Raw genomic sequence first — 25,320 nt, 5'->3', positions numbered from 1 at the left:
CAACCAATGTTATATTCAGAAAGGAGGACTACATGTACAAATGATTTTTTTAAACTTAAAGGACAACCCAGGCTGGGCAGGGTGGCTCACACCTGTAATCCCAGCACATTGGGAGGCTGAGGCGGGTGGATCACCTGAGGTCAGGAGTTCAAGACCAGTCTGCCCAATATGGCAAAACCTGTCTCTACTAAAAATACAAAAAATTAGCCAGCTGTGGTGGCAGGTCCCTATAATCCTAGCTACTCAGGAGGCTGGGACAGGAGAATCGCTCGAATCTGGGAGGCGGAGATTGCAGTGAGCTGAGAGGTTCAAGCAATTCTCGTGTCTCAGCCTCCTGAGTAGCTGGGACTACAGGCGCACGCCACCATGCCTCGTTAATTTTTGTATTTTTAGTAGAGACGGGGTTTCCCCATATTGGTCAGGCTGGTCTTGAACTCCTGACCTCAGGCGATCCACCTGCCTCGACCTCCCAAAGTGCTGGGATTACAGGCATGAGCCACCATAACCGCCCTATTATTATTTTTGAGACAGGGTCATGCACTGTCATCCAGGCTGGAGTGCAGTCGTGCCATGATCATGGCTCACTGCAGCCTTGAACTCCCGGGCTCAAATGAATTGACAGGAGTTGATAATCTGGAGCTCCTTGGGGATCCACTGTGATCATTAGGGTTGGAGAATATGGCCTCGTGGGATGAGAAAGGTGACCATCCCCCAGCCCGACACCCGTGAAGTGTCTGTGCTGAGGTGGATTAGTGAAAGAAGAAAGCCTCTTGCAGTTGAGATAGAGGAAGGCCACTGTCTCCTGCCGGCCCCTGGGAACTGAATGTCTCAGTTTAAAACCCGATTGTACATTTGTTCATTTCTGAGATAGGAGAAAAACTGCCCTATGTCGGGAGGTGAGACATGTTGGCAGCAATGCTGCTTTGTTATTCTTTACTCCACTAAGATGTTTGGGTGGAGAGAAACATAAATCTGGCCGACGTGCACATCCAGGCATAGTACCTCCCCTTGAACTTAATTATGACATAGATTCTTTTGCTCACATGTTTTCTTGCTGGCCTTCTCCCTGTTCTCACCCTGCTCTCCTACTGCATTGCTCATGCTGAGATAATGAAAATAATAATCAATAAAAACTGAGGGAACTCAGAGACCGCTGCCGGTGCAGGTCCTTGGTATGCTGAGTGCCGGTCTCCAGGGCCCACTGTTGTTTCTCTATACTTTGTCTCTGTGTCTTCTTTCTTTTCTCAGTCTCTCGTCCCACCTGATGAGATATACCCACAGGTGTGGAGGGGAAGGCTACCCCTTCATATATGTACAATTATTGCATATCAACCAAAGATAAAGGAAAAAAAATCTTTTAGGTTCAGATGTGTTTTGGAATTAAATGTTTCCTTTGAGAAAAGTACCTACCAGTCCCACGGGCCCGGGACAGCTCTCCATAGTCAAGCACACTGATATCTGTGCAGCAGAACCTAGGAATGTTCGCTCAGTGTGATAAAGACCATGAGCAGCCTCCTGTTGGTTTGAGTCAGCTTTCACTACCATTAAATGAGCTCAGGTCAGCCAAACCAATTGTCAGAACCTTTGGGGTTTGGGAATTGTGGAAACAGACTGTAGATCTGTACAGCCTGACAAACTGTCCTTCCCCACATCAATTTGCCCACATCTCTGATCTCAGAGAGCTGCCCACCTGAGGCCGATCAGAGTCACAGAGCAAAGAAACGAACCCACTTTGAGGTACTGAGATGTGAAATTCATGGTTAGCAATGCAATGTCAGGAGGGAATCCTCTACAGCCCTGAGCAAGAAGCAGGGTTTCTGCCATGGTACTTTCTTTGCTGCCTCCTCCTGTGCCATTTGGATTTCAACTCTTGATGTGCTAAGAATGCCGTGATTCAAAGAGCTGACGAGCCAGGGCTAGGACTTACCTGGAGCTTTTGTTCCAGAGCCATAGCCCTGGTAAGCAACGACAAAGGGCTCATTCAGCGTGATCCAAAACTTCACCTTGTCTCCCAGCCTCTGGAAGAGCACATCTGCATACTCCTTAAACCGCTGCACGATGGTCTCATTCTCCCAGCCTCCCACATCCTGAAGCGCCTGCGGTAGGTCCCAGTGGTAAATGGTCACCTGGGAAGAAGCCAGATCAGCTGTTGCATCAATCGTGCTTTCTTTTTTTTTTTTTTGAGACGGAGTCTCGCTCTGTCGCCCAGGCTGGAGTGCAGTGGCCGGATCTCGGCTCACTGCAAGCTCCGCCTCCCGGGTTTACGCCATTCTCCTGCCTCAGCCTCCCGAGTAGCTGGGACTACAGGCGCCCGCCACCATGCCTAATTTTTTGTGTTTTTTTAGTAGAGACGGGGTTTCACAGTGTTAGCCAGGATGGTCTTGATCTCCTGACCTCGTGATCCGCCGGTCTCGGCCTCCCAAAGTGCTGGGATTACAGGCTTGAGCCACCGCGCCCGGCCTCAATCGTGCTTTCTATGGGAAGCCCTGGGTTAGATGTGCCAGCATCAACGTCTGCTGCTAATCCTGAGAGTGACTTATGAGACAAAAAGGCTCAAAGATTTTTTTCTTTTTCTTTTAGGAAAGGGATAAATTGCTTTCATGGAGAACTAGATGGCTGAGGTCAAAGTTGGGAAGGAAGCTCTTTTATGCTTTTTGAATTCTGCACCATATGACTTTACCAACAATTAAAAAGTTAAATTTGAGGTCTGGCACGGTGGCTCATACCTATAATCTCAGCACTTTGGGAAGCTGAGGTGGGTGGATCACTTGAGGCCAGGAGTTTGAGACCAGCCTGGCCAATACAGTGAAACCCTGTCTCTACTAGAAATACAAAAATTAGCCAGGCATGCTGGTGCGTGCCTATAAACCCAGCTACTCAGGAGGCTGAGAAACGAGATCCACCACTGCACTCCAGCCTGGAGGACAGAGCGAGGCTACCTACGTCTCAAAAACAACAACAACAACAATGACAACAACAACAACAAAAGCTAAATTTGAAACCAGCATTTTGCTTACACGATACATGTGCTCCCCCGGACCCGCCGGTTCCCACATGTGGACTTTCCCGAGGCCTGGCCAGGCCCCACCCTACCTGAGGCTGGATGCTGGCGGCCAGCAGTGCGTCGATAAGCCTCACGTAGTAGTTCAGGCCCGCTTCATTGATGTACCTGGTGGTTCCATCAGGGAGGATGCGAGACCAGGAGATGGAAAAACGGTAGTGGGACACGCCCAGGTTCTGCAGGGTGACCAGATCCTCAGCAATCTTGTGATAACTGTCACAGGCCACGTCTCCGATGGCATCGTTCTCAATCTTCAGTGGTGTGTGAGAAAACGTGTCCCAAATGCTGAGTCCTTTGCCATCTGCTCTCCACGCACCTTCGGCCTCAAGATGACAAGACATGGTCTAATTAGGTCATTCTGTCAAGCACTCACAGGCTCCTTTCTGCCACTGGGTGAGTCTCAGGTCAGGACGTTTACTCTTTTGTGATAATGCTTCGTTTAAAACAAGCACATTGGTCCAGGTATGGTGACTCACGCCAGCAACCCCAGTGCTATGGGAGGATCGCTCGAGCCCAGGAATTCAAAACCAACCTGGGCAGCATGGCAAAACCCCATCTCTATAAAAAAATCAAAAAAATTAGCCAAGTGTGGTTACTTTCTCTGGGAGCCTGCTCTGGCCCCCACTCAGTCTTGGAACTCCCCTGGCTTTCTCTACACATGCAGCAGGCCCACTCGTGCACAGAGACAGACACAGGCAGAAGATGGAAAGCAGGAACCATCAATAACTGCCAGACAAGTCACTCGCCTTTTCGTATTCCATTTTTCTTGGAAAAAATAAAACCATCCTATTTTCTGTAGGAGTGAGCCTCATTTTGGATGAATACAGTAGCAATGTAATGTTGTTAGGACATCAGAATAAACTCAGGTCCATGCTGAGAGCCAACGTGAGCAAACTGCCTGCTTGGAAGGATCTAGCTGAGGAATAAAAGGGTCCAGCAGGGACTCGTCATAGTCATGGGCTGTAGAACAGTGTTTTGGTCAATGACGGACCTGATGTATGATGGTGGTCCCATAAGATTATAATGGAGCTGAAACATTCCTATTGCCTAGTGCTCTGTAGCCGTCGTAACGTTGTAGAGCACTGCATTATTCATGTTTCTGGTGGTGTTCATGTCAATAAACCGACCGTGTGGCCAGCAGTATAAAAAGTATAGCATATGCAGGCCAGGTGTTGTGGCTCAGACCTGTAATTCCAGCACTTTCAGAGGCTAAGGGAGGAGGATCACTTGAGGCCAGGAGTTCAAGACCAGCCCTAGCAACATAGTGAGACCCCCATTTCTACAAAAAAATTAAAAATAAAAAATTCATTGGGTGTGGTGGCATGTGCATGTAATCCCAGCTACTTGGGAGGCTGAGTGATCCTCCTGCCTCAGCCTCCCGAGTAGCTGGGACTATGGGAGCACACCATCATACTCGGCTAATCTTTTTGATTTGTTTTTTTTTTTTTTGAGACGGAGTCTCGCTCTGTCCCCAGGCTGGAGTGCAGTGGCGTGATCTCGGCTCACTGCAAGCTCGGCCTCCTGGGTTCACACCATTCTCCTGCCTCAGTCTCCTGAGTAGCTGTGACTACAGGCGCCCGCCACCACACCTGGCTAATTTTTTTTTTTTTGTATTTTTAGTAGAGACGGGGTTTCACCGTGGTCTCCATCTCCTGACCTTGTGATCTGCCCGCCTCGGCCTCCCAAAGTGCTGGGATTACAGGCGTGAGCCACCACACCCGGCCTTGATTTTTTTTTATAGAGATAGGGTTTTGCCATGTTGCCCAGGCTGGTTTTAAACTCCTAGGCTCGAGTGACCCTCCCATAGCACTGGGATTTGCAGGCGTGAGCCACCACACCTGGACCAATGTGCTTGTTTTAAGCTAAGCATTATCACAAAAGAGTAAAAAAGTTTAAAAAATTAAAAAGTTAATAAAGTAAAAATGTTACAGTAAGCTAAGGTTAAAGTGTTATTGAAGAAAGAAAAACATTTAAAAAATAAATGTAGTGTAGCATAAGTGTGCAGGGTTCATAAAGTCCACAGTAGTGTACAGTAATGCCCAGGCCTTCCCATTCACTCACCCCTCACTCACTGACTCACCCAGAGCAACTTCCAGTCCCACAGGCTGCATTCACGGTAAGTGCCCTGTCCAGCTTTTATGCCATATTTTCACTGTGCCTTTCTACATTTAGATACATGAATACCGCTGTGTCACAACTGCCTCCAGCATTCAGTACCGTAACAGGCTGTACAGGTTTGTAGCCTAGAAGCACTAGGCTATACCATGTAGCCTAGATGTATAGTAGGCTATACTAGCTAGGTGTGTGTAAGTGTACTCTGTGTGATGTTCACACAACTATGAACTCGCCTAACATCATACCTCTCAGAGCAAATCCCTGTCGTGAGCGATGCGTGACTGTATTTGTGAGTCTTTGCCCAAGTGCTTCTGCCCAGGCTCTCCCTGCTCTGTCTGGCCCTGCAAGCACTCATCTCAAGACAGTGAGCCTCACCATGCTGGTCTGGGTAAATTTGAGGCTGTGAAGAAGCCAGACTGTCTGGAAGAGGACCGCCCAGACCCCATGCTGCCCCTCCATGGGTCTGCTGGAATCTCCTGTTCATGCATGTGCCCTTCCCAGCACTGAACTGACAGCCTGGTGCAGGGCAGGTGTGTGGTCAACGGTGTCCCACCACCCTGAATTCCTCACCTGATATGCAGCAGAAGCCGCACTCCAGATGAAGCCCTCAGGAAACCGTCCGTACAGAAACTCATCCTCCCTGGCCAGTGGCATGCCATTGTTGGTAATGACCTCTGTGTAGTACCTGGCGGAGGCTCTTGCTGTGCGAGGCCTGTTCGTGTTGTTGAAATCAACATGGTACAGTCCAAACTTGACCGTGTAGCCATTCAGCCACTCAAAGTTGTCCATCAGAGACCAGGCGACATACCCTCGAAGGTCTACACCATCGAGCCTGTAGGCTGGGAACATCCCAAAGGGAGCAGAGGACAGCTTGACACCAGGAGTCAGGACCTCCACACAGCCAACCCAGTGTCAGCTCCTCAATTCAAGGTTGTTGTCCTAAAAGTGACATATGCCCTGAAAGATCAACAGATCATCTGTCGATCTTACTTTTTTGCCAGTACCTATGACTCCACAGCAAGCATTAATGACTGATCATCTCCAAATCAAATTCTTCTGTTGGGGTAAAGAAACATGCCCCAAATTCAAGAGCCTCAGCCCACTTAGGAAGTTAAGCCCAATGCATCTGTAGTCCCAGCTACTGGGGAGGCTGAGGCAGGAGAATTGCTTGAACTTGGGAAGCGGAGGTTGCGGTGAGCCAAGATCACACCACTGCACTCCAGCCTGGGCAACAGAGTGAGACTCTGTCTCAAAAAAAAAAAAAAAAAAAAAAGAGATCAGTGAGACAAAAAGTTGATTTTTAGGCCAGGCTCAGTGGCTCACGCCTGTAATCTTAACACTTTGGGAGGCAGAGGCAGGTGGATCACTTGAAGTCAGGAGTTTGAAATCAGCCTGGCCAACATGGTGAAACCCCATCTCTACTAAAAATACAAAAAAATTAGCCGGGCGTGATGGCCACTGCACTCCAGTCTGGGTAACAGAGCAAGACTGAATCTCAGAAAAAAAAAAAAAAGGAAGTTTGAATTTACACAACTTTCTTGTTTTACGTGCATAAGATACGCTCTATGAAGGCAGAAATTTGTGTTTTGTTCATTGCTGTATCCCCAGCACCTAAAATAATGAATGAATGGACCCATGACAATAGGAATATTCTGCTGGGGACCCTGTGTGTGCTGTTTGTGCTTTTCCTTTGCAGAGACAACCATAGCCTTTTTTTCCCCCAGCTTCTCAAGGAACATATAACCCCCAAACAGATCAAGAATTATGGAGTTGGGACCTAAGAGAGAGACCTGTTGGTGGCTCATAAATCATCCTGGCAAAACATTTCAGGCACATGACCCAGGGAATGTGGGAAGGTTTCTTTAAAGGGAACTGAACCCTCACATACCTTTCAAAGCCTCATTGATATAGGTTTTGTGGTAAAATATCCTACTGGTATCCTCTGCGTTCGGATCGGTCAGCCCCACTCCGTTTTCGGTGATGTAAATGGGAATGTCACCATACTCTTCCTTGATCCAGTTCAGCAGCCTTCGCATCCCCCAGGGCGCAGCTCTGTTCACTGCTGTGGAAGGCCACGAAGGGTCCTCCTCCTCGGCCATCTCCTGGTCATCTTCGTAGGAGGGTGGGTTTAGCCTGGGTGTTTTGTACTGCACGATTCTGGAGGAGTATGTGTTGAGGCAGAAGACGTCGGCCGTTGCCCTGATGAACCTCTTCTCTTCCTCAGTGAAGCCTGGCAGGCGGGAGGTGGCTAAGTGCTGCAGTTCACTCCTGTTCCCCACTTTCCACTTCATGGCGTCAGGATAGTCTCCGTTTCTAAAAATGGGGTGGGCAAACCAGCCCAGGGAGAACTGCAGCATTCGGTCAGCGGCTTCCACATCTCTGGGGACCCCTGGTGACTTGGGCTCTGCCCAGTGTGTACTGAGGCTCAGCGAGATGACCCCCTTCTGCTGCTGCCTGTATTTCTCATCGTACGTGTGATAGACTCTGGCATGCGCTTTGATGACGGCGTGGGCTATCCTATATGGTGCCCAGCCTGGGTCCTTCACCCCTGGGGGAATTTCCCCTGAGCCGTAACCCAGCCATGCCAGGTACATGGGCTCATTAAAAGTCATCCAGAACTTGACTCTGTCACCAAAGGTCTGGAAACAAAAGTCTGCGTAGCTGTCAAACAACTCAATCAAGGCAGGATTCTCCCAGCCTCCGATATCCTGGAGGGCCTGGGGCAGGTCCCAATGGAACAATGTCACCATAGGAAAGATGTTGCTTGCCATCAAGCCATCAATCAGCCTATTGTAATAATCAACCCCGTGACTGTTGATAGAGCTGTTTCTCCCAGTTGGGAAAATCCGAGACCACGAGATAGAGAAGCGATAGGCCTTCACCTTCAAAGCTCGGAGCATATTCAGATCAGCATCCAGCTGGTGATAGCTGTCACAGGCGATGTCTCCAGTGGCATTGTCTTTCACATTGCTCCCTGGTGTGTGGGTAAAGTTATCCCAGATGCTGGGGCCTTTGCCGTCGGCATCCCACCCGCCTTCGATCTGATAAGCGGAAGAGGACACGCCCCACAGAAAGTCATCCCGGAAGGTCCCGTGGTAGAACAAATCTCTTTCAAACTTGGGTTGGCTGGAGAACTTTTCCCAAACGACTTTAGCCTTGGAGGGCACCTCAGATGGAAAAGCGAAGGCTCTGGCTTTGGAGCGGAGGTTTGCTGTATTAGGTCGTGGCAGTCTTTTTGCCCCGTTGGTGAGGAAACCGTTCTTTTCTATGATGCTAGTGAAAAAGTAGGCAGATTTCCTGGGAGTCCTTGACTTGCTGCTGTCGTTGAAGTTGACATGGTGCAGGCCAAACCTCTGGCTGTAACCAGAGGGGCCTTCAAAGCCATCAATGAGGGAACGAGCAATGTAGGAACGAACATCCACGGAGTCTTCCTTGATAGCTGTGAAGAAAAATAAAAATTAGATTTATTTATTTATGAATTGATTTAATTGAGATGGGGTCTCACTGTGTTGCCCAGGCTGGTCTCAAACTCCTGGACTCAAGTGATCCTCCCAAGTAGCTGGGACTGACTACAGGAGTGAGCTAGCACACCTCTATTTTATTTATTTATCTTCTGAAGACCAGTCAGTGCAGTCGTGAGAAGGGGGAGCAGGGTATTAGAAGCTGTTTGATCTGTAACTCGTTGTAAACAGTCAACTGAGATAAGTTATTACCTCAGATCAGCGAGGACTGTTTTTCAATAAAATAGTTTTTACTGAAAAATTAGAAGTATAGTCTCTGTTATTAATGTTGATTTTAAAAAGTGTTTCTTTTGACATGAAAGTTTTGGGGGTGAGTTGGGTTACCCTCTAAATGTTCACCCTTTTTCCTCCTCAGAATGGATAAAAGGAAAATCCACAAGATCCTCACAAAACATCAGGCCACTTTTGTGGCCACAAATCTCAAAGCAAAGGAGCATCCTCATCTTCAAATAAATAGTGGAGGGGATGTGTCCCATGTGTTACTGCCAGGATGTCTTGGTTTTATATGGAATACACAAATCAATCTTTTTTTTTTTTTTTTTTGAGACAGAGTCTCGCTCTGTCGCCCGGGCTGAGTGCAGTGGCCAGATCTCAGCTCACTGCAAGCTCCGCCTCCCAGGTTCACATCATTCTCCTGCCTCAGCCTCCCGAGTAGCTGGGACTACAGGCGCCCGCCACCTCGCCCGGCTAGTTTTTTGTATTTTTAGTAGAGACGGGGTTTCACCATGTTAGCCAGGATAGTCTCGATCTCCTGACCTCGTGATCCGCCCGTCTCGGCCTCCCAAAGTGCTGGGATTACAGGCTTGAGCCACCGCGCCCGGCCCATAAATCAATCTTTTAACAATATGCTTTTGCTTTTCCTTGTTTATGTTTAGTAATATTGACATTAAGTGACAACATATTTCATATTTTAAAAAAGAAATAAACCAGCCTGGGCAACATGACCAGACTCTGTCTTTTTTCTCTATAAAAAAGAAAGAAAGAAAGAAAATTAGCCTGGTGTGGTGGTATGCGCCTGTAATCCCAGCCACTTGGGAGGCTGAGGTGGGAGGATCGCTTGAGCCCAGGAGGTCAAGGCTGCAATGAGCCAAGATCATGCTAGTGTGATCCAGCATGGGCATCAGAGCAAGACCCTGTCTAAAACAATACAAATTAAAATAAAGAAATAAATAAAGCCTAAAACATATATTCCCTGGTACAGTGCATTGAATGGTGCCCCCAAAAGATATGTCTAAATTCTAACCCTTGGTACCAGTGAATACAACCTTATTTGGAAAAAGGATCTTTGCAGATGTAATTAAGTTAATGAGCTCAAGATAAGAACATCCTGGGTTAACTAAGGACTGACCTGTGAGATGAAACCTGTTTGCCATACCTTTCCAATTGGAATACAAAGACATATGAAATAGTACGTTAGGCAAGAATGAGGCCGTAGCTGTGGATCCATTGGATCAAAATCAATGGCATAGAATGTAGATTTTATAGTCAGTTAGAGGAAATGAAGACCAGTGTGGCTGGAGCAATGAGGGAAGAGTTAACGGGTTGGAGTCTGGAGGATCACTGGGGCCTAGGAGTGTGAGGCTGCAGTGAGCTATGAACATGCCACTCTCTTCCAGCCTATGTGATAAAGCAAGACCCTGACTCTTAAAAAAAAAAGATGATGAGACTTGATAATTGCATAGGACTCAGATGGGCAGAATGTAGAGGGAGGTATTCTAGGCAGTAAAGACACTGGGCCAGGTATGGTGGCTCATGCCTGTAATCCCAGCACTTTGGGAGGATGAAGCAAGAAGACTGTTTGAGCCCAGGAGTTTGAGACCAGCCTGGGCAATGTGAAGAGACTCTGTGTCAAAAAAAAAAAAAAAAAAAAAAAAAGCCAGGCATAGTGGTGTGCACCGTGGTCCCAGCTAAAGAGGCTGAGGTGGGAGGTTGGCTTGAGCTTAGGACTTTGAGGCTGCAGTGAGCCATGTTTATGCCACTGCACTCCAGCTCTCCAGCAGGCAACACAGCAAGACCCTGTCTCAAAAACAAAACAAAACAAAACAAAAATCACAGGAGCAAAGACATGAATGACATGAATGAACCTTTGGGAAAGAGAGTTAGGAAGCTGATGTGAAGGACTCCCCATTATTACTACCAATAATGCTTTCTTTGGCTCCATTTCCCTAGGAGACTTTCTTTGTCCCATTAAACAAAACTGTAAAGGCCTGGAGAAGTACCACCCACCTTCCAATCACTGGCACATCCATTGTTCTTACCCTTGAGCACCTCATTGATATATTGATTGAAGTAGTCTACTCTCAAGGAATCATCAAAGAGATTTTCCCTTTCCCCTATGGGCATGCCATTCCCGGCCAGGTATACTGGAACTTTTCCTCGTGTGTATTCCAGGGATACAAACTGCAACAGCCTCCTTATCCCCCAGGGCACCACACGAATCCAAGAGGATGAGGTCTGGGGCCACGCATGGTTCACGTGTTGGGAGAAGCCTCCAATGGTATCATAGCTAGGGATGCAGGTGTTTTGTGGGGCGTGGCTGATGAGGCGAGAGGTGTAATGCGACAGACCCAGAAAATCAGCGGAGCCTTTCAGGAGCTGCTTCTCTGCCTCTGTGAACTTGGGGAGTTGAGCCACAGGATGGGGGCACTGTCTGTTCATCTGTTGGATTTGGGTCCTCAGGGTGGCTGGATAGTCCCCATCCACAAAGATGGGGTGTGCAAACCAGCCCAGCATGAAGTGCAAGAAGCGCTCAGAGGCTCTCAAGTCCTCAGGCCTCTCTGGAAACAGGGGTTCTGCCCAGTCTGAGTTCAGCACAATGCCCACATGCCCCTGCTGCTGTGGGCGATGGTGGCTGTTGTAGTAGTGCCAGGTTCTGGCATGAGCCTTGAGGACCAAGTGAGCCACCTTGTGAAAAAGTGAGAAGGAAATACAGTGATTAGTAATAACAACAATGACAACAACAGGACTAATGAACCAATAACAAGTCAACAACAATGTCAACAAGTCAATAAAGACAACAACAACATTGACAGTGTCAATATTGACAACATCAGCACTAATGTTAACATCAAGTCATCAGCAAATTACAACGTTGACACTGATGTTAACTAGTCAATAATAAAGTTAACAAGTTAACAACATAAACAACAAGTTAAGACTGATACTAACAATGTCAACAAGTCAACAATGTCAAGAAATCCACATCAATGTCAACAAGTCAATAATATCAATGATGTTCACATCAGTAACATCAATACCAACATGAATGGCATCAGCAAATCAACACCAATGTGAAAAGGTCAACAATATCAAGTCAACAATGTCAACAAGTCAACACCAATATCATCAGCAAAGTCAACAAGTCAACAGCAATTCTTCAACATTGTCAACAAAATAACAACAGCATCAACAACCACATTAACAATAACAACTAACATGTATTGGGCACCTACTACTTAATGATTTCTCTCATGTAATCCTCACCACAACCTCATATGGCAGGTACAATTATTATCACCACTATAGAGATGGGGAAAACAAGATCCAGAGCTGTGCAGTAACTCCACAAGGCCCAGAGTCAGGAGTAAAGTGAGAACAAGCCCCTGGCAGTCTGACTCCAAGCCTGTTACTGTTACCCACACTGCTATTCTGCCTCTGTCCTTAGTAAGTGCTTGTTGAGAAATTAGTCCATGGGTAGGATTCTTTTAATTAGCACACAAGGGAGAGGAGGGCTCTTTCCTGCCTATTTGTTCTTCTTTCTATTTAATGGAATCTCAGAAGAAAAACCAAACTAGGAGTTTCTTTGTAGACTTAACTCATGCTCTTATAAACAGCAACAGCTTTTTGTGGGAAGCAGGGACAAAAGGAGGATGTCTGAAATATAACAAGCCTAGATTTCAATCTTGACTCTGTCACTAACTTGTTAACCTGGACAATTTGCTCTCTCAACTTCAGCTGACTTGTTGGCAAGAAGTGGGTAATTATGGGTCCATCTGGGATGATTAAATACGTGTATATAAAGCGTTGAGCAGAAACTCAGAGAGCAGGAGTGAGCTTGCTAAATCTTAGCTTGCTTTCCTTTTTCCTTTTTATCATCTGAAGAGGATGACACTTACCTCTGAAGAATTTCATGTCAAAATATGCCATAATCACTAAAACGCCTGGCTGCTTCTCACATCCCAAATATTAGTCCTTAATTGAGTTCTAAACTCGAATGGCAAACTGTGCTCCTTTCCCAAAAGCAAGGATGTCTTTCTTCTAAATTAGCCAGTGTCAGGAAGGGAGCTCAGTGGAATATCAGACAACCATCAAAAACAGTCATAGCGACCGCTTAATAACAGGTAAAAGTGCTAAGGACATGATATCAAGTAAACAGTGAACAACAATCTGAGGTGCCCTGTGACAACATCATAAGTGCAAAGAAGCCAAGACTGGAAGGAAATATTGTAAAATAATAAAATACTTTTTTGTTTTGTTTTGTTTTGTTTTGAGACAGAGTCTCACTCTGTCACCAAGCTGGAATGCAGTGGCGCAATCTCGGTTCACTGCAACCTCCACCTCCTGGGTTCAAGCAATTCTCCTGCCTCAGCCTCCCGAGTAGCTGGGGCTACAGGTGCCTGCCACCATGCCTGGCTAATTTTTGTATTTTTAGTAGCGACAGGGTTTCACTATGTTGGCCAGGCTGGTCTCGAACCCCTGATCTTGTGATCCGCCCGCCTCGGCCTCCCAAAGTGCTGGGTTTATAGGTGTGAGCCACTATGCCTGTCCCAAGACATTTTTTTCTTTAAATTTTTTCCTCAATAGTTGCTATGAACTGAATGAGGTCCCCCATCAAAATTCATATGTTGAAGCCCTAATCCCCAGTGTGATAGTATTTGGAGATGGGGCCTTTGAGGGGTGATTAGGTTTAGAGGAGGTCGTGAGGATGGGACTCTCATGGTGGTGGTATTAGTGTCCTTATAAGAAGAGATACCAGTGAGTTCTTCCAGCCACCTCCATATGAGGACAGCAAGAAGGTAGCTGCCTGCAGGCCAGGAAGAGAGCCCTTACCAGAACACAACCATGCTGGTCTCTTGATCTTGGACTTCCCCAGCTCCAGAATGGTGGAAAGCAAATATCTGTTGTTTAAACCACCAGTCTATGGTGTTTTGTTATCACAGCTCAAGCTCACTAAGACAGTGGTATTCTAACATTCAGCTAATAAGTAAAGGGAAGAATTGAAGGAGAAGAGTGAAGGGGACTTTCTCATCAAAGTCTCTGTAAAGATATCTCAGGAGCCACAGTTCAAAGGGGAAGAAAAGCCTAAGAAGAAAAGGTTTAGATAAGTTTTATAACAAGGAGTGAAACAGAAGATTTCAAACCTTCCATTTTCAGAAGGTGGGTGGTGGAATGACTCCATATGTGCAGTCACTTGCTGTTCAAGAGCTGAAGGGAAGCTCTGACTTATGTGCTACGATGTTTGACATTCCATGGAGTCATTTATTCATAGTGTTCCAGCTCACTCTCGTTATGGTCTTTTTGAAGAGTTCTGTAATTTTTCTATGTGTGTTAGTGTCATCTTCCCTAAAAGGCTATCACATGTCCAGGGCATGGCTGTGACCCCTCTTTAACACCTAGCACAGGGCACAGGAAATAGTATTCTTTTTTTTTTTTTTTGAGATGAAGTTTCACTTTGTCACCCAGGCCGCCCAGGCTGGAGTGCACTGGCGTGATCTCAGCTCACTACAACTTCCACATCCCAGGACGAAGTAATTCTCCTGCTTCAGCCTCCCAAGTAGATGGGATTACAGGCACCCACCACCACACCTGGCTAATTTTTGTATTTTAGTAGAGATGGGGTTTCTCCATGTTGGCCAGGCTGGTCTCGAACTCCTGACCTTAGGTGATCTGCCTGCCTTGGCCTACCCAAAGAGTTGAGATTATAGGTGTGAGCCACCGCACCTGGCTGGAAATACTCATCTTTAAGAAGAGAACCCAAGGCCAGGCGTGGTGGCTCACGCCTGTAATCCCAGCATTTTGGGAGGCCGAGGTGGGTGGATCACAGGGTCAGGAGTTCAAGACCAGCCTGGCCAAGATGGTGAAACCCCGTCTCTACTAAAAATAAAAAAAAATTAGCCAGGTGTGGTGGCGGGCGCCTGTAGTCCCAGCTACTCGGGAGGCTGAGGCAGGAGAATCCCTTGAACCTGGGAGGCGGAGGTTGCAGTGAGCCGAGATCGCGCCACTGCACTCTAGGCTGGGTGACAGAGTGAGACTGCATTTCAAAAAAAAAAAAAAAAAAAAAAAAGAACAGACCCCAAACAGTGACAGGGAAAAGGCAGACTAACATGTCCATCCTGAAGAATGCTGCCAGAGAAAGCTGGTGGGTTTTCTGGGAGATTCTGAAGAAAAAGGGAAATAATGGAAAAGACCTATAGCCATTTAAAATTTTGTGCCAAGTGTATACACCCCCTTCTTGTTGAAACGATGCCCTGACTGAAATCTGGAAAGCCAATGCCTCCTTGCCTCTTCCTTCTCTGCCCCCTCAGCTCTCAGCGAGCGTACTGAGGAGTAAAGCATAGGTCCTTGGCCCACCCTAGTCAGTTGTCATGGCCAGGACCCAACAATAGGTTCAGGGTGGGTATGTGGCCCACTGAGAGACCATGGGACACAGGTACACTTCTCTTGGGAAGGACAGAAAAGAACCGAGCTTTTTTCGCTACTGTTCTTGAAATAACAGAAACAGGGATGCTGCCATCTGGCTGCAAAGTAGCCCAAGAATAAAGCTGACGAGGGGAACAAGAGAGGGAGAACTGGGGAGGTGGCATCGCTTGTGTGCTGATAAAATTCCACCCTGATCAGGCTAAATGAAGAATTTTAAACCTCCTGAATGAGTAAATTATCTCCTTGCTTGTCACTTTGAGTTGAGCTTTCTGTCACTTGTCACTAAGTGACATGAGGAACTTGATTTGGAGTCAAGAAGACACGGGCTCAAATCCTGACTTCCACCTGGCGACTCACTAGCAATGTCATCATGACCACATTGTTTATCCTGTCTGAGCCTCACTCATCCATCAGTGCTATCCTGAGGATGTAGTAACTATTATATTTTAAAAGTACCAGTACAGTGTCTGGACAAAATAACGTGATCAACAATTTTTTTTTTTTTTTTTTTTTGAGACAGGGTCTTGCTCTGTTGACCAGGCTGGAGTGCAGTGGCAAAATCTTAGCTCACTGCAGCCTCTGCATACCAGGCTCAAGCGATCCTCCCACCTCAGTCTCCTGGATAGGTGGGATCACAGGCATGCACCACTATGCCCGGCTAATTTTTGTATTTTTTTGCAGAGATGGGATTTCGCCATGTTGCCCAGTCTGGTCTTGAATTCCTGGACTCAAGCAATCTGCCTGCCTCGGCCTCCCACAGTAATGAGATCACTGGCATGAGCCACTACACCTGGCCAGGAGATTAACAATTTAATTAATAATTTGTGGTTCCTTCTCTCCCCCTGATTTCCTTTAAAGATAGAACAAAAAGTAAAGGTTTGCTGATGGAAGAAAACAGAGATAATGACTTTCTTCCAGCCAATGTCCTTTCTCCTCCAATTAGTAGGAGCTGCAGGGATGAGAAGTACCTTAAAAGAGGCCACTCCTGGGTCAGAGATGCCGGGAGGGTGTTGGCCGGTGCCATAGCCTGCGTAGCTCATCACCCACGGCTCATGGAAGGTCACCCACAGCTTCACACGGTCCCCAAATGTGGAGAAGCAGAAGGCCGCGTAGTCCAGGAAGGCATCCACCACGCTCTCATTCTGCCATCCGCCATGATCCTGCAGGGCCTGAGGCAGGTCCCAGTGGAACAGCGTGGCCATGGGCTGGATGCCCGCGTCCCGCAGCCTGTCAATCAGCTTGTTGTAGTAGGCCACGCCTGGGAGGCTGGGGCTGTTCCCGTGCCCCGTGGGGAAGATCCGGGACCAGGAAATGGAGAACTTGTACACCTGAGCCCGGAGGCCACGAAGCAGGGCGACGTCAGAGGCCACCTTGTGGTAGCTGTCGCTGGCCACCTCCGGCGTCGCTTGACCCTCAGTGGTGTTCAGGGGCCTGCGTGGATCCCAGATGCTCGCCCCTCTCCCGCCCTCGGCCCAGCCTCCTTCCACGTTAAAGGCTCCCGTGGAGGCACCCCAGAGAAAGCCTTCGGGGAAAGTGTCCTGCAGGAAGGCGTCCCTTTCCGCCCTGGACTGATTGGCAAATGCTTCCCAGACTCTCTGATAGGCCGAGGCAGGAGAGGAGCCTGCGATCTCGTGGTCCTGCTGCTCCTCAGGCTGAAGGGCCAGGCTGCCAGTCAGAGAACAAGACATGCTGTGGGATTGAAGGGACATAAAGGGGCATAGTAATGAATGACAGAGGCAGTTACAAATGCCCCCTATGGATGACTACTGTGTTTAATCAGAAACGATTCCAGAAATACTGAGTCAAGTCATATCTGCAAAGCCATGGGCAGTAAGTAACAGGTAGATGGGAAAATTATTATTATTACCCCTTCTGAGGTGAGTGATTCTTGCTCTTTCATGGTTAAAACAGGAACAATGCTACTGTTCTCTCTATTAGATTGCCCTTGAATATTGTCTTCAGTGCCGGTGCCATACTTTATTCTTCTTATAATTCATTATTTGTAAAACATAGCTAATAATAACAATGACTCCAGTTTATTGAGCCTTGATTCTGCACTGGCCACTGTGATAAGAATGGATGTGTATTATCTCATTTAATTTTCCCAACAAATTTATGATATGGGTACTACAATGATTTATCCTCACCCTGCACAGGAGGAAACTGAGACTTAAAGAAATGAAGGCTGGGTGCGGTGGTGCGCGCCTGTAATCCCAGCACTTTGGGAGGCCGAGGCAGGTGGATCACGAGGTCAGAAGTTCGAGACCAGCCTGACCAACATGGAGAAACCCCATCTCTACTAAAAATACAAAATTAGCCAGGCATGGTGGTGGGGGCCTGTAATCCCAGCTACTCAGGAGGCTGAGGCAGGAGAACCACTTGAACCTAGGAGGCAGAGGTTGCGGTGAGCTGAGATCGTGCCATTGCACTCCAGCCTGGGCAACAAGGGTGAAACTCCGTCAAAAAAAGAAGAAAGAAAGAAAAGAAAGACAAAAGAAAGGAAGGAAGGAAGGAGAAACTTCCTGACTTCAGGGAGCCAGCAGCTATTAGCAGCTGGTACAGAAGTACACTGATGTGGACTGACTAAATATTAGTCCTGGCTACTGCCTCCTTTCTTCTTCATACTGCTTGGATTTCAGACATAATGACAGGAGCTCAAGCATCCATCCTGGACCATGAGGCAGAAACCTTGTTAAAGGTGACAAAGCAACAACAAAGGAGCCTGGATTCCTGGTTATGAGTAACTTCTCCTTGCACACAGCTTGCAGGTGGTGGAGCAGCTTCTGTGCTTTTAACCTCATATACATACATGTTTATGTGCATGTATGTGTGTGTACATATGTATATGCATATGAATAAAACATCACATAAAAGTGCACGCTGCATTTATACAAAATATGGTCTGATATTTTCTATTTTATTCTAGTCCATCTTCCTCCCTCCCACTCTCCTTTCCTCTTTTTTCTTTCTTTTTTTTTCAATTGTGATTGCCAACTTCTGAATTGATTTCAGTCAGGAGTCGTGTCCTGCAGGCGGGAAAGCATGCATGCTGCAAATTACAGCCAGCAGAGGGCGGCCTTGAGGAGTGCGGCACATGTCTGGGGAAAAGGAGGTGGAGTACTAGAGTATCTCCCTGTCACACAGCCATCGCGTGGAGAGCCGATGGCGCCTATACCAGGCTGGCCCACGGCGCAGAACTGGGAGAAGTGACAGGAACACTGCACAGGCATTTTCCTCTCAAAGAGCGAAGCCTGGGACCGGGTCACCCTGCAGGAGGCGTCTTCTAAAACTAAGCGCCTTCTGTTTCACTCAGCATCAACTCCCTGACATTTGCTAGAGCAGGGGGAAAGGGAAATGATCCTCTCCTTTGTTGATTATCCCAACACATGTGCGACTGTGGAGCGCACCCAGTGATGCGGCGCCGCCCCTCGGTGCTCAGCCTCTGCGCATTCACGATTCCCATAAACACAGCCCCTTCTGCTCCGAATCTCACTCTCACCCAGCCCTCCTGGCCCTGACTCTGTCCTCCTGGATTGCATGAAAAGAGTTTTGAGGAAACAAATAAACCGTCCTGGGATGAAATAGAACTTGCTGTACAGGCTTGGGGCTGGGAACCCTGGGTTTGCCGGCCACGGGAAGGGATTTAGCACATGATGGCGCCTCAGGCTCCACACTCAGGACTCCTAAGTTCTCCCTTTTTTAGGGTGCAGTTCTGTGTGTCTCCTGCCACATTCTCATGTGAGAGTTGTTTTGGGGTCTCTCTGTCTCCCCTATAAAGTCAAAAATTCTGAAGGAGAAAGCTATGTTAGTCCTTTCTGAATCACTCCCCACCCACCGCCCCTGCATTCAGCAGGTTCTCCAACCACATCCTCCTGAGTAGGAGCCCCTGGCTGTCCGTTTAATGTAAGCCCATGTTGGCCCTCCCCTTCAGGCAAAGCACTACCAAGTGCTGAGAGAACCTCAGAGCTGGCAGCACTTATAATCACTGGCTTCTTGGGGAACCCATTTTATTATGGCCTCTTGAGTTTTCTTTCCTGAAGCCACAGCCAGTCCTTCTTGGCTGACTCCAAGTTTGGTCAGGGAGCAGTGGTAACCCGTGTCTGTCCATTGCAAGTCTGCACTGCCACACAAAGCCTGAGGTACAGCTGCCGCTGTGGGTCTGTTGATCTGAACGGCTGATCTGAAGTGGATTGAGAGGATGGAACAATAGAAGGGGGATATGGCTCAGGAAAGTCGAGCACTGGAAGAGGAAAGGTACAAAGAGGTGTTGTCACTGAATGACCCTGAACAGGGCTGCATTGGAAATATCAGAGGTGAGTGACAAAGAGAACTCTAGCTGAAGGTCTGGAAGTCAATTATTGTCTCCAGCCTTTGTCCCATTGATGGTGCATGAAGTTCATGCATGTAACACCCCTCCATGGAGTGCTGAGGTTCTGGGCAATTCCCAGTGCTGGCTACCATTCTATTCTTTTCTCAGTTACTCAAGAAGCGTATTGGGATATGCGTGCATGAAAGCCATGTAATTATGAGCACAACCTCAAAATCTGCTCTAATTTTTAAAAGCATATCATTTGCCTCTTTGGCACTTTAGTCATTCAGAAAGGTATTATTTACAACCCCGCTATAGATTCAAACCTCTGTCCCTAGAATGTTGTCGAGTTAGGCGTCTGGCCTGTAGCAACAGCTGGCTTTCTTGTCTACGCTGTCTCCTCCCAGGGAGGATGTTTCACCCTTCATATTGAGGAAATGGGCACAGAGAACCCATTTCTCTTACTCATCATGTAACTTCAGCAGGATGGTCAGATCTATCTTTAACCTGGCCACTCTCCCACAAGCTCACACTGTCTTCAACAAGATCTTAAACTAGAAGTCAGGGGTTCAAATCCTAGCTGGTGTAGTGGCACAATCTCGGCCCACAGCAACTTCTGCCTCCTGGGCTCAAGCGATCCTCCCACCTCAGTCTCCCAAGTAGCTGGGACCATAGGTATGCACCACTATGCCTGGGCAATTTTTGTATTTTTGTAGAGACAGAGTTTCACCATGTTGCCCAGCCCAGTCTTGAACTCCTGGACTCAAGCAATCTTCCCACCTTTGCCTACCAGAGTGCTGGAATTACAGGTGTGAGCCATCATGCTAATTGTGCACAGCTGGGCGAACTGATAGATGAGAAAGCAGAACCTCGTGAGTCCCACTCAGTAAGAGACTCCCTGCTTTCTTTCTGAGTCTTTGTTTCTCATCAATTGAATGACAATAATAAACTTGGTGGCCCAAGAGTTGATGACAATAGTCCTATAAGGTTACACGTGTAAAAGAAACAGTATTCTACAAATATCAGTTATTGATAGTTCAATAGGAAACCTGACATTACCTTTTCTCGGAACTTGATGAACAACTCAGAAACTCATTAATATCAAACCCAATGGTGAGCACTTGGTCTTTATTCACGGCTGTAAGAGAAGAAATTAAATGAACTCTATGTAAATACCAACTAAAAACATGCAAGTCTGAGACACCCAAACTCCAAGCAGTGGTTCCAAGCCCCTTTGGCAAATACCATGGGCTAAGGACTTTAGAAGCTCAGAAGTGAATTCTACTTACTTATTGCTTAAGAAGTGGTTCTCAAACTTCAGTGTGAATCAAAATCATCTGTATAGCTTGTTAAAACAAAGGTTGCCGGTCCCACTCCCAGAGTGTCTGATGCAGTAGGTCTCAAGTAGGGCTCAAGAATATGTATTTCTAATGAGCTCCCAGGTGATGCTAATGTTGATGCTGCTGGTCTGGGAACCACAACTTTGGGAACAATTGATTTAGAAGAACTCAAAGATCAGAAAGGGGTGGAATATTTTTTAAATTGTGGTAAAATACGCATAAACAGAAAAGTACAATTTTAACCACTTAGAGAGAGGTGGGATCTAAGAACAGAAATTGTTATGCCATCAAAGGTGAGTTCAGATAAGCATCAATAAATGGTATCTATGGATGGACTTCAGGGGCCCTGTGGAGCCAACCCAATGCTGGGAGGGGATCCAGGTGTGCTATGGTTTGGATGTGGTTTGTCCCCACCAAAACTCATGTTGAAATTTAATTGCCAATGTAACATTGTTGTGAGGTTACAGGACCTCTAAGAGGCATCTGGGTCATGAGGGATCTGCCCTCATGAAGGGATTAGTGCAGTCTCCAGGGAGTGAGTGAGTTCCCACTCACTCACATGGGACTGGATTAGTTACCATGACAGTGGTTGTTATAAAGTTAGGCTGCCTCTGGTGTTTAATCTATTTGCAGACACTTGCTTCCCCTTCCACTTCTCTGCCATGTTAGGATGCAGCATGAGGCCCTCACCAGAAGCTGACCAGATGTGGCTGCCTGATCTTGAACTTCCCAGTCCCCAGAACCATGAGCTAAATAAACCTTTTTTCATTATAAATTACACAGTCTAGAGTATTCTATTATAGCAACACAAGACAGACTAATATACAGTGGTAGGAAGAACACTACTGACGTCTCCCATACTCTGACCTGTGGACAAGAGTGACAGACCTGAATATCAGGGCCCTCAGGCACATTCCCCTCTGCCCCTTCCTCCCTTCTTGCAGAGTCTCCAGTGACTGCCAGCCTCAATGCTGTCATAGACCCCACCTTTCCCCTGACTTGATTGGACCAGGAGCAGCCTCCTGATCCATGACTAGCACTCAGATTCACTCTCAAGAATTTGAACTAAGAGACACTAGGAAGATAGCCCTTGATCCGTGAGTCTCACACTTGAAAGTTCTTAGCATCTGTGTCAGGTACCCACCAGGGCCATGTGCAAACTGAGATAATGGGGACACGGAACAAGGGTAAGTAGAGAGAGCTGGCTGGAGAGAGAGGGGCACAAGAACGCCCTGCCAAGAGGAGCAGAGATGAGAGACCTTGGAGGGAGAGGTAATGAAAGGAGGCAAAGATGAGTTTCCATGCTTACAACTCACAGCTGAGGCCTGATTATCTTTATGTCCATAAGAGGCATCCTTGTGCAGAACCTCTCATCTTTCTTGGGTCAATGGGGGATGGTCGCAAGGGACCATCAGTAGGAAGGCATAGTACACTAACCCAATCTTGGGTGGGCTCTTAGACTAGCCTTCCTCCCATGCTCCTCCTCCCATTGGAACCCCGGACTTTCAAGACTGCTACCCAGCACACCAGTGCACCAAATGTCGCTTGAAACCTCTTCAGCAATGGCCCACTCACCTTCAAAAAGGCTGAAGAGCAGCCTGGCTGGGCTCTTCATGGTGGAGGGGCAGTCTGGGAGTTTTAGGTTGAAGATGAAAACTTTCACTTCTGGCTCAGTGGTCTGAAAAAGAGAAGGACCAGCAAGTGAACTGAAGCCCCCTGGAAAACATCTTGATAACAGGGACAGAGTTTCAAGATGAGAAGCTGTAGCACTTACTCTGGTTTTGGAAATGACCTCTAACTATTTCAGTTAATTAAAGGAGCTGACTCTAGACTCTGAAGGAGAAAGATCTACAAGTTTCAATAACATAGTCTACCCTCCCCATCAACCCCCACCTTCACCTCTTCCTTCATCTCAGGCTTACAGAACACCTCTTAGAGCTAGGCACGGTGTTAGGATCAGGAACAAGGCCACTGCTCACATCCAGAGCCTGTGCTACTCTAGCAGCTTAGTTAAGAGGCCACCATTGCCATATCTATGGATGTCTGGGGTTTGCTTCACAATAATCCAGTTTGGTGAGCTGGGTATGGTGGTGCATGCCTGTAGTTCCAGCTACTTGGGAGGCTGAGCGAGGAGGATTGCTTGAGCCCAGGAGTTCAAGGCTACAGTGAGCTATGATTGCACCACTGCACTCCAGCCTCGGTGACAGAGCAAGATCCTGTCTCTAAAAAAAAAATGGTTTTTTTTTTTAAATTAAAAATCTAGTTTGGGAGATAGAAGTTACAGGTTAGGTGAAAGAAGACTAGCTGTGAGCCAATAGCTCTTGCAGTTGGAGACGGCTTCATAGGGGTTCATCATACTTTCTTTCTACTTTTGGATGTCAGAAATTTTCCAAAACAAAAAGTTATAGCAGCCCCGAGGGTGCGGTGGCTCACACCTGTAATCCCAGCACTTTGGGAAGCCGAGGTGGGCGGATCACCTGAGGTCAGGAGTTCAAGACCAGCCTGACCAACATGGGGAAACACTATCTCTATCAAAAATACAAAAATTAGCTGGGCTTGGTGGTTCACGCCTGTAATATCGGCTACTTGGGAGGCTGAGACAGGAGAATCGCTTGAACTCAGGAGGCAGAGGTTGCAGTGATCCACTGCACTTCAGCCTGGGCAACAAGAGCCAGGTTCCATCCCAAAGAAAAGAAAAAAAAAAAAAGTTATATTAGCTGTCATCATTAAAATGGAAGCAAATGTAATTTCCTCTCCTTATTTCTAGCCATTTCAGTATCAAGGAAAGCGTCTCAGACTGACATGCTGTTTGACTTCACTTTAAATTATCTTTTTTTCGGGGGTTAGAGTTTGGTCATTTTACTCACAGCAATTTTTTCCTCCCCTGAACAACTAAAAGCTACCAAAAGTTACCAATAGTAACTCCTTTAAAAGGAGCCAGGCATAGTCTTTACTTTCTCATAGCCACCTGTGACCATGTCCTGTCTTTACAGATGGGGAGTCAGAAGCTCGAGAGGCCGAGCGGGTTGCCCATGACCTTGCAGTTAGTGGAACTGTGACTCCACACAGTCTTCATCCCTCCCTGTGCTGGGTCAACGCAGTGGGGACACACGGCCCAGGGTGGCGCGCTTAGGGAAGCAAGGGTTTTCTCCGTCCTGAAAGGCGGATATGCCGTGAGGGCAGCCGGTGATGTCCCAGGGCTGGAGAGGTAGAGGAGCCTCGGAGGCCCCGGCCTGCCTTCTGCCAAGTGGAGAACTCCCTGGGAGCACAGCTTTTTCTGATAAGTGGATGTGGGACCTCCTCGTGTGCCTCCTGTAGAACTGAGAACCCAGGGGTGTGCCACAGCTCTTCATTGCTGGGCTGGAGGCTGTTCTCAGGCTCTCAGACAGCTGTGTGCTGTTGGGGCGTGGCCGCTGAGGGCCCCTGGGGCTCAGAGAGGGCTGTGCAGGTGCTCTGGGGAGAGAGTGGGAATGGGAGCAGGTGCGTGCTCCTCCCTGCCCTGCTTTCGCCCTCTTCCCTCGCAGCCCACAGGAAGAGGCCCCTTAAAGGGGAGGGTGGGGTTCTGGGATGGGGAGGGAGGGGACATTGGGAAGGTGGGCAGCGCGATTCAGGCTCCTGTGGACACAACTCAGCCCCTGTCCTCAGGGCAGCCTCAGCTGTTCTTCCTGTCCTGGGGGTGGTAACTGTGCATGGGGAATGCTGCCAGGCATGAGACCACAATCCCAGGAAGGAACAGTGTCCTCTCAAGCTCACCCGTCATTTCCGAATCTTTGAGGCTGCCTCTGAGGGTCCAACCCCACCCAAGGAAGTAAAAGGAATAGATAACCATTGCAGAGCATTTATAAATGGCTGCTAAGTTTGTCCAGGGAGAGTTTTATTATTCGACTGGCCAGCTACAGACTGAAGTTTCAGTGCTTTTCCCAGACACTGGTAGAAGTGTCTTGAAAATGTGGTAGCCAGGGCCGGGTGTGGTGGTTCACGCCTGTAATCCCAGCACTTTAGGAGGTCGAGAGGGGTGGATCACTTGAGTCCAGGAGTTGGAGACCAGCCTAGCTAACATGGTGAAACCCTGTCTCTACTAAAAATACAAAAAAAAGTCAGGCATGGTGGCGGTCTCCTGTAATTCCAGCTACTCGGGAGGCTGAGGCAGGAGAATCGCTTGAACCCAGGAGGTGCAGGTTGCAGTGAGCTGAGATCATGCCACAGGGCACTCCAGCCTGGGTGACAGAGCGAGACTCCATCTCAAAAAAAAAAAAAAGGTTGTGGTGGAAAAAGGGAAGAGACTGAAAATCATATCCTCAAGTACCAGCCATGCGGTGCCCCTGCTGACTGCCT

General features: G+C 47.6%; 1 protein-coding gene across 1 annotated transcript in view; it reads right to left on the bottom strand.

Annotated features, from left to right (window-relative positions):
• Positions 1 to 25,320, bottom strand: part of LCT (lactase) — a 53,510-nt gene that overhangs the window by 14,084 nt on the left and 14,106 nt on the right. Inside the window, exons 4-11 of the mRNA XM_033231652.1 lie at positions 22,561 to 22,663; positions 20,705 to 20,783; positions 16,305 to 17,025; positions 10,956 to 11,601; positions 7,065 to 8,615; positions 5,747 to 6,015; positions 3,094 to 3,384; positions 1,928 to 2,126 (exon numbers count right to left, since the gene is read on the bottom strand). Coding sequence (XP_033087543.1) covers positions 1,928 to 2,126; positions 3,094 to 3,384; positions 5,747 to 6,015; positions 7,065 to 8,615; positions 10,956 to 11,601; positions 16,305 to 17,025; positions 20,705 to 20,783; positions 22,561 to 22,663 — 3,859 coding nt within the window. The remainder of the gene's footprint in view (positions 1 to 1,927; positions 2,127 to 3,093; positions 3,385 to 5,746; positions 6,016 to 7,064; positions 8,616 to 10,955; positions 11,602 to 16,304; positions 17,026 to 20,704; positions 20,784 to 22,560; positions 22,664 to 25,320) is intronic.

Source organism: Trachypithecus francoisi, unplaced genomic scaffold (assembly GCF_009764315.1).
Source record: "Trachypithecus francoisi isolate TF-2019V2 unplaced genomic scaffold, Tfra_2.0 Lachesis_group13, whole genome shotgun sequence".
NCBI classification, from domain to species: Eukaryota; Metazoa; Chordata; class Mammalia; order Primates; family Cercopithecidae; genus Trachypithecus; species Trachypithecus francoisi.
This window is presented reverse-complemented; position numbering and strand designations above follow the sequence as displayed.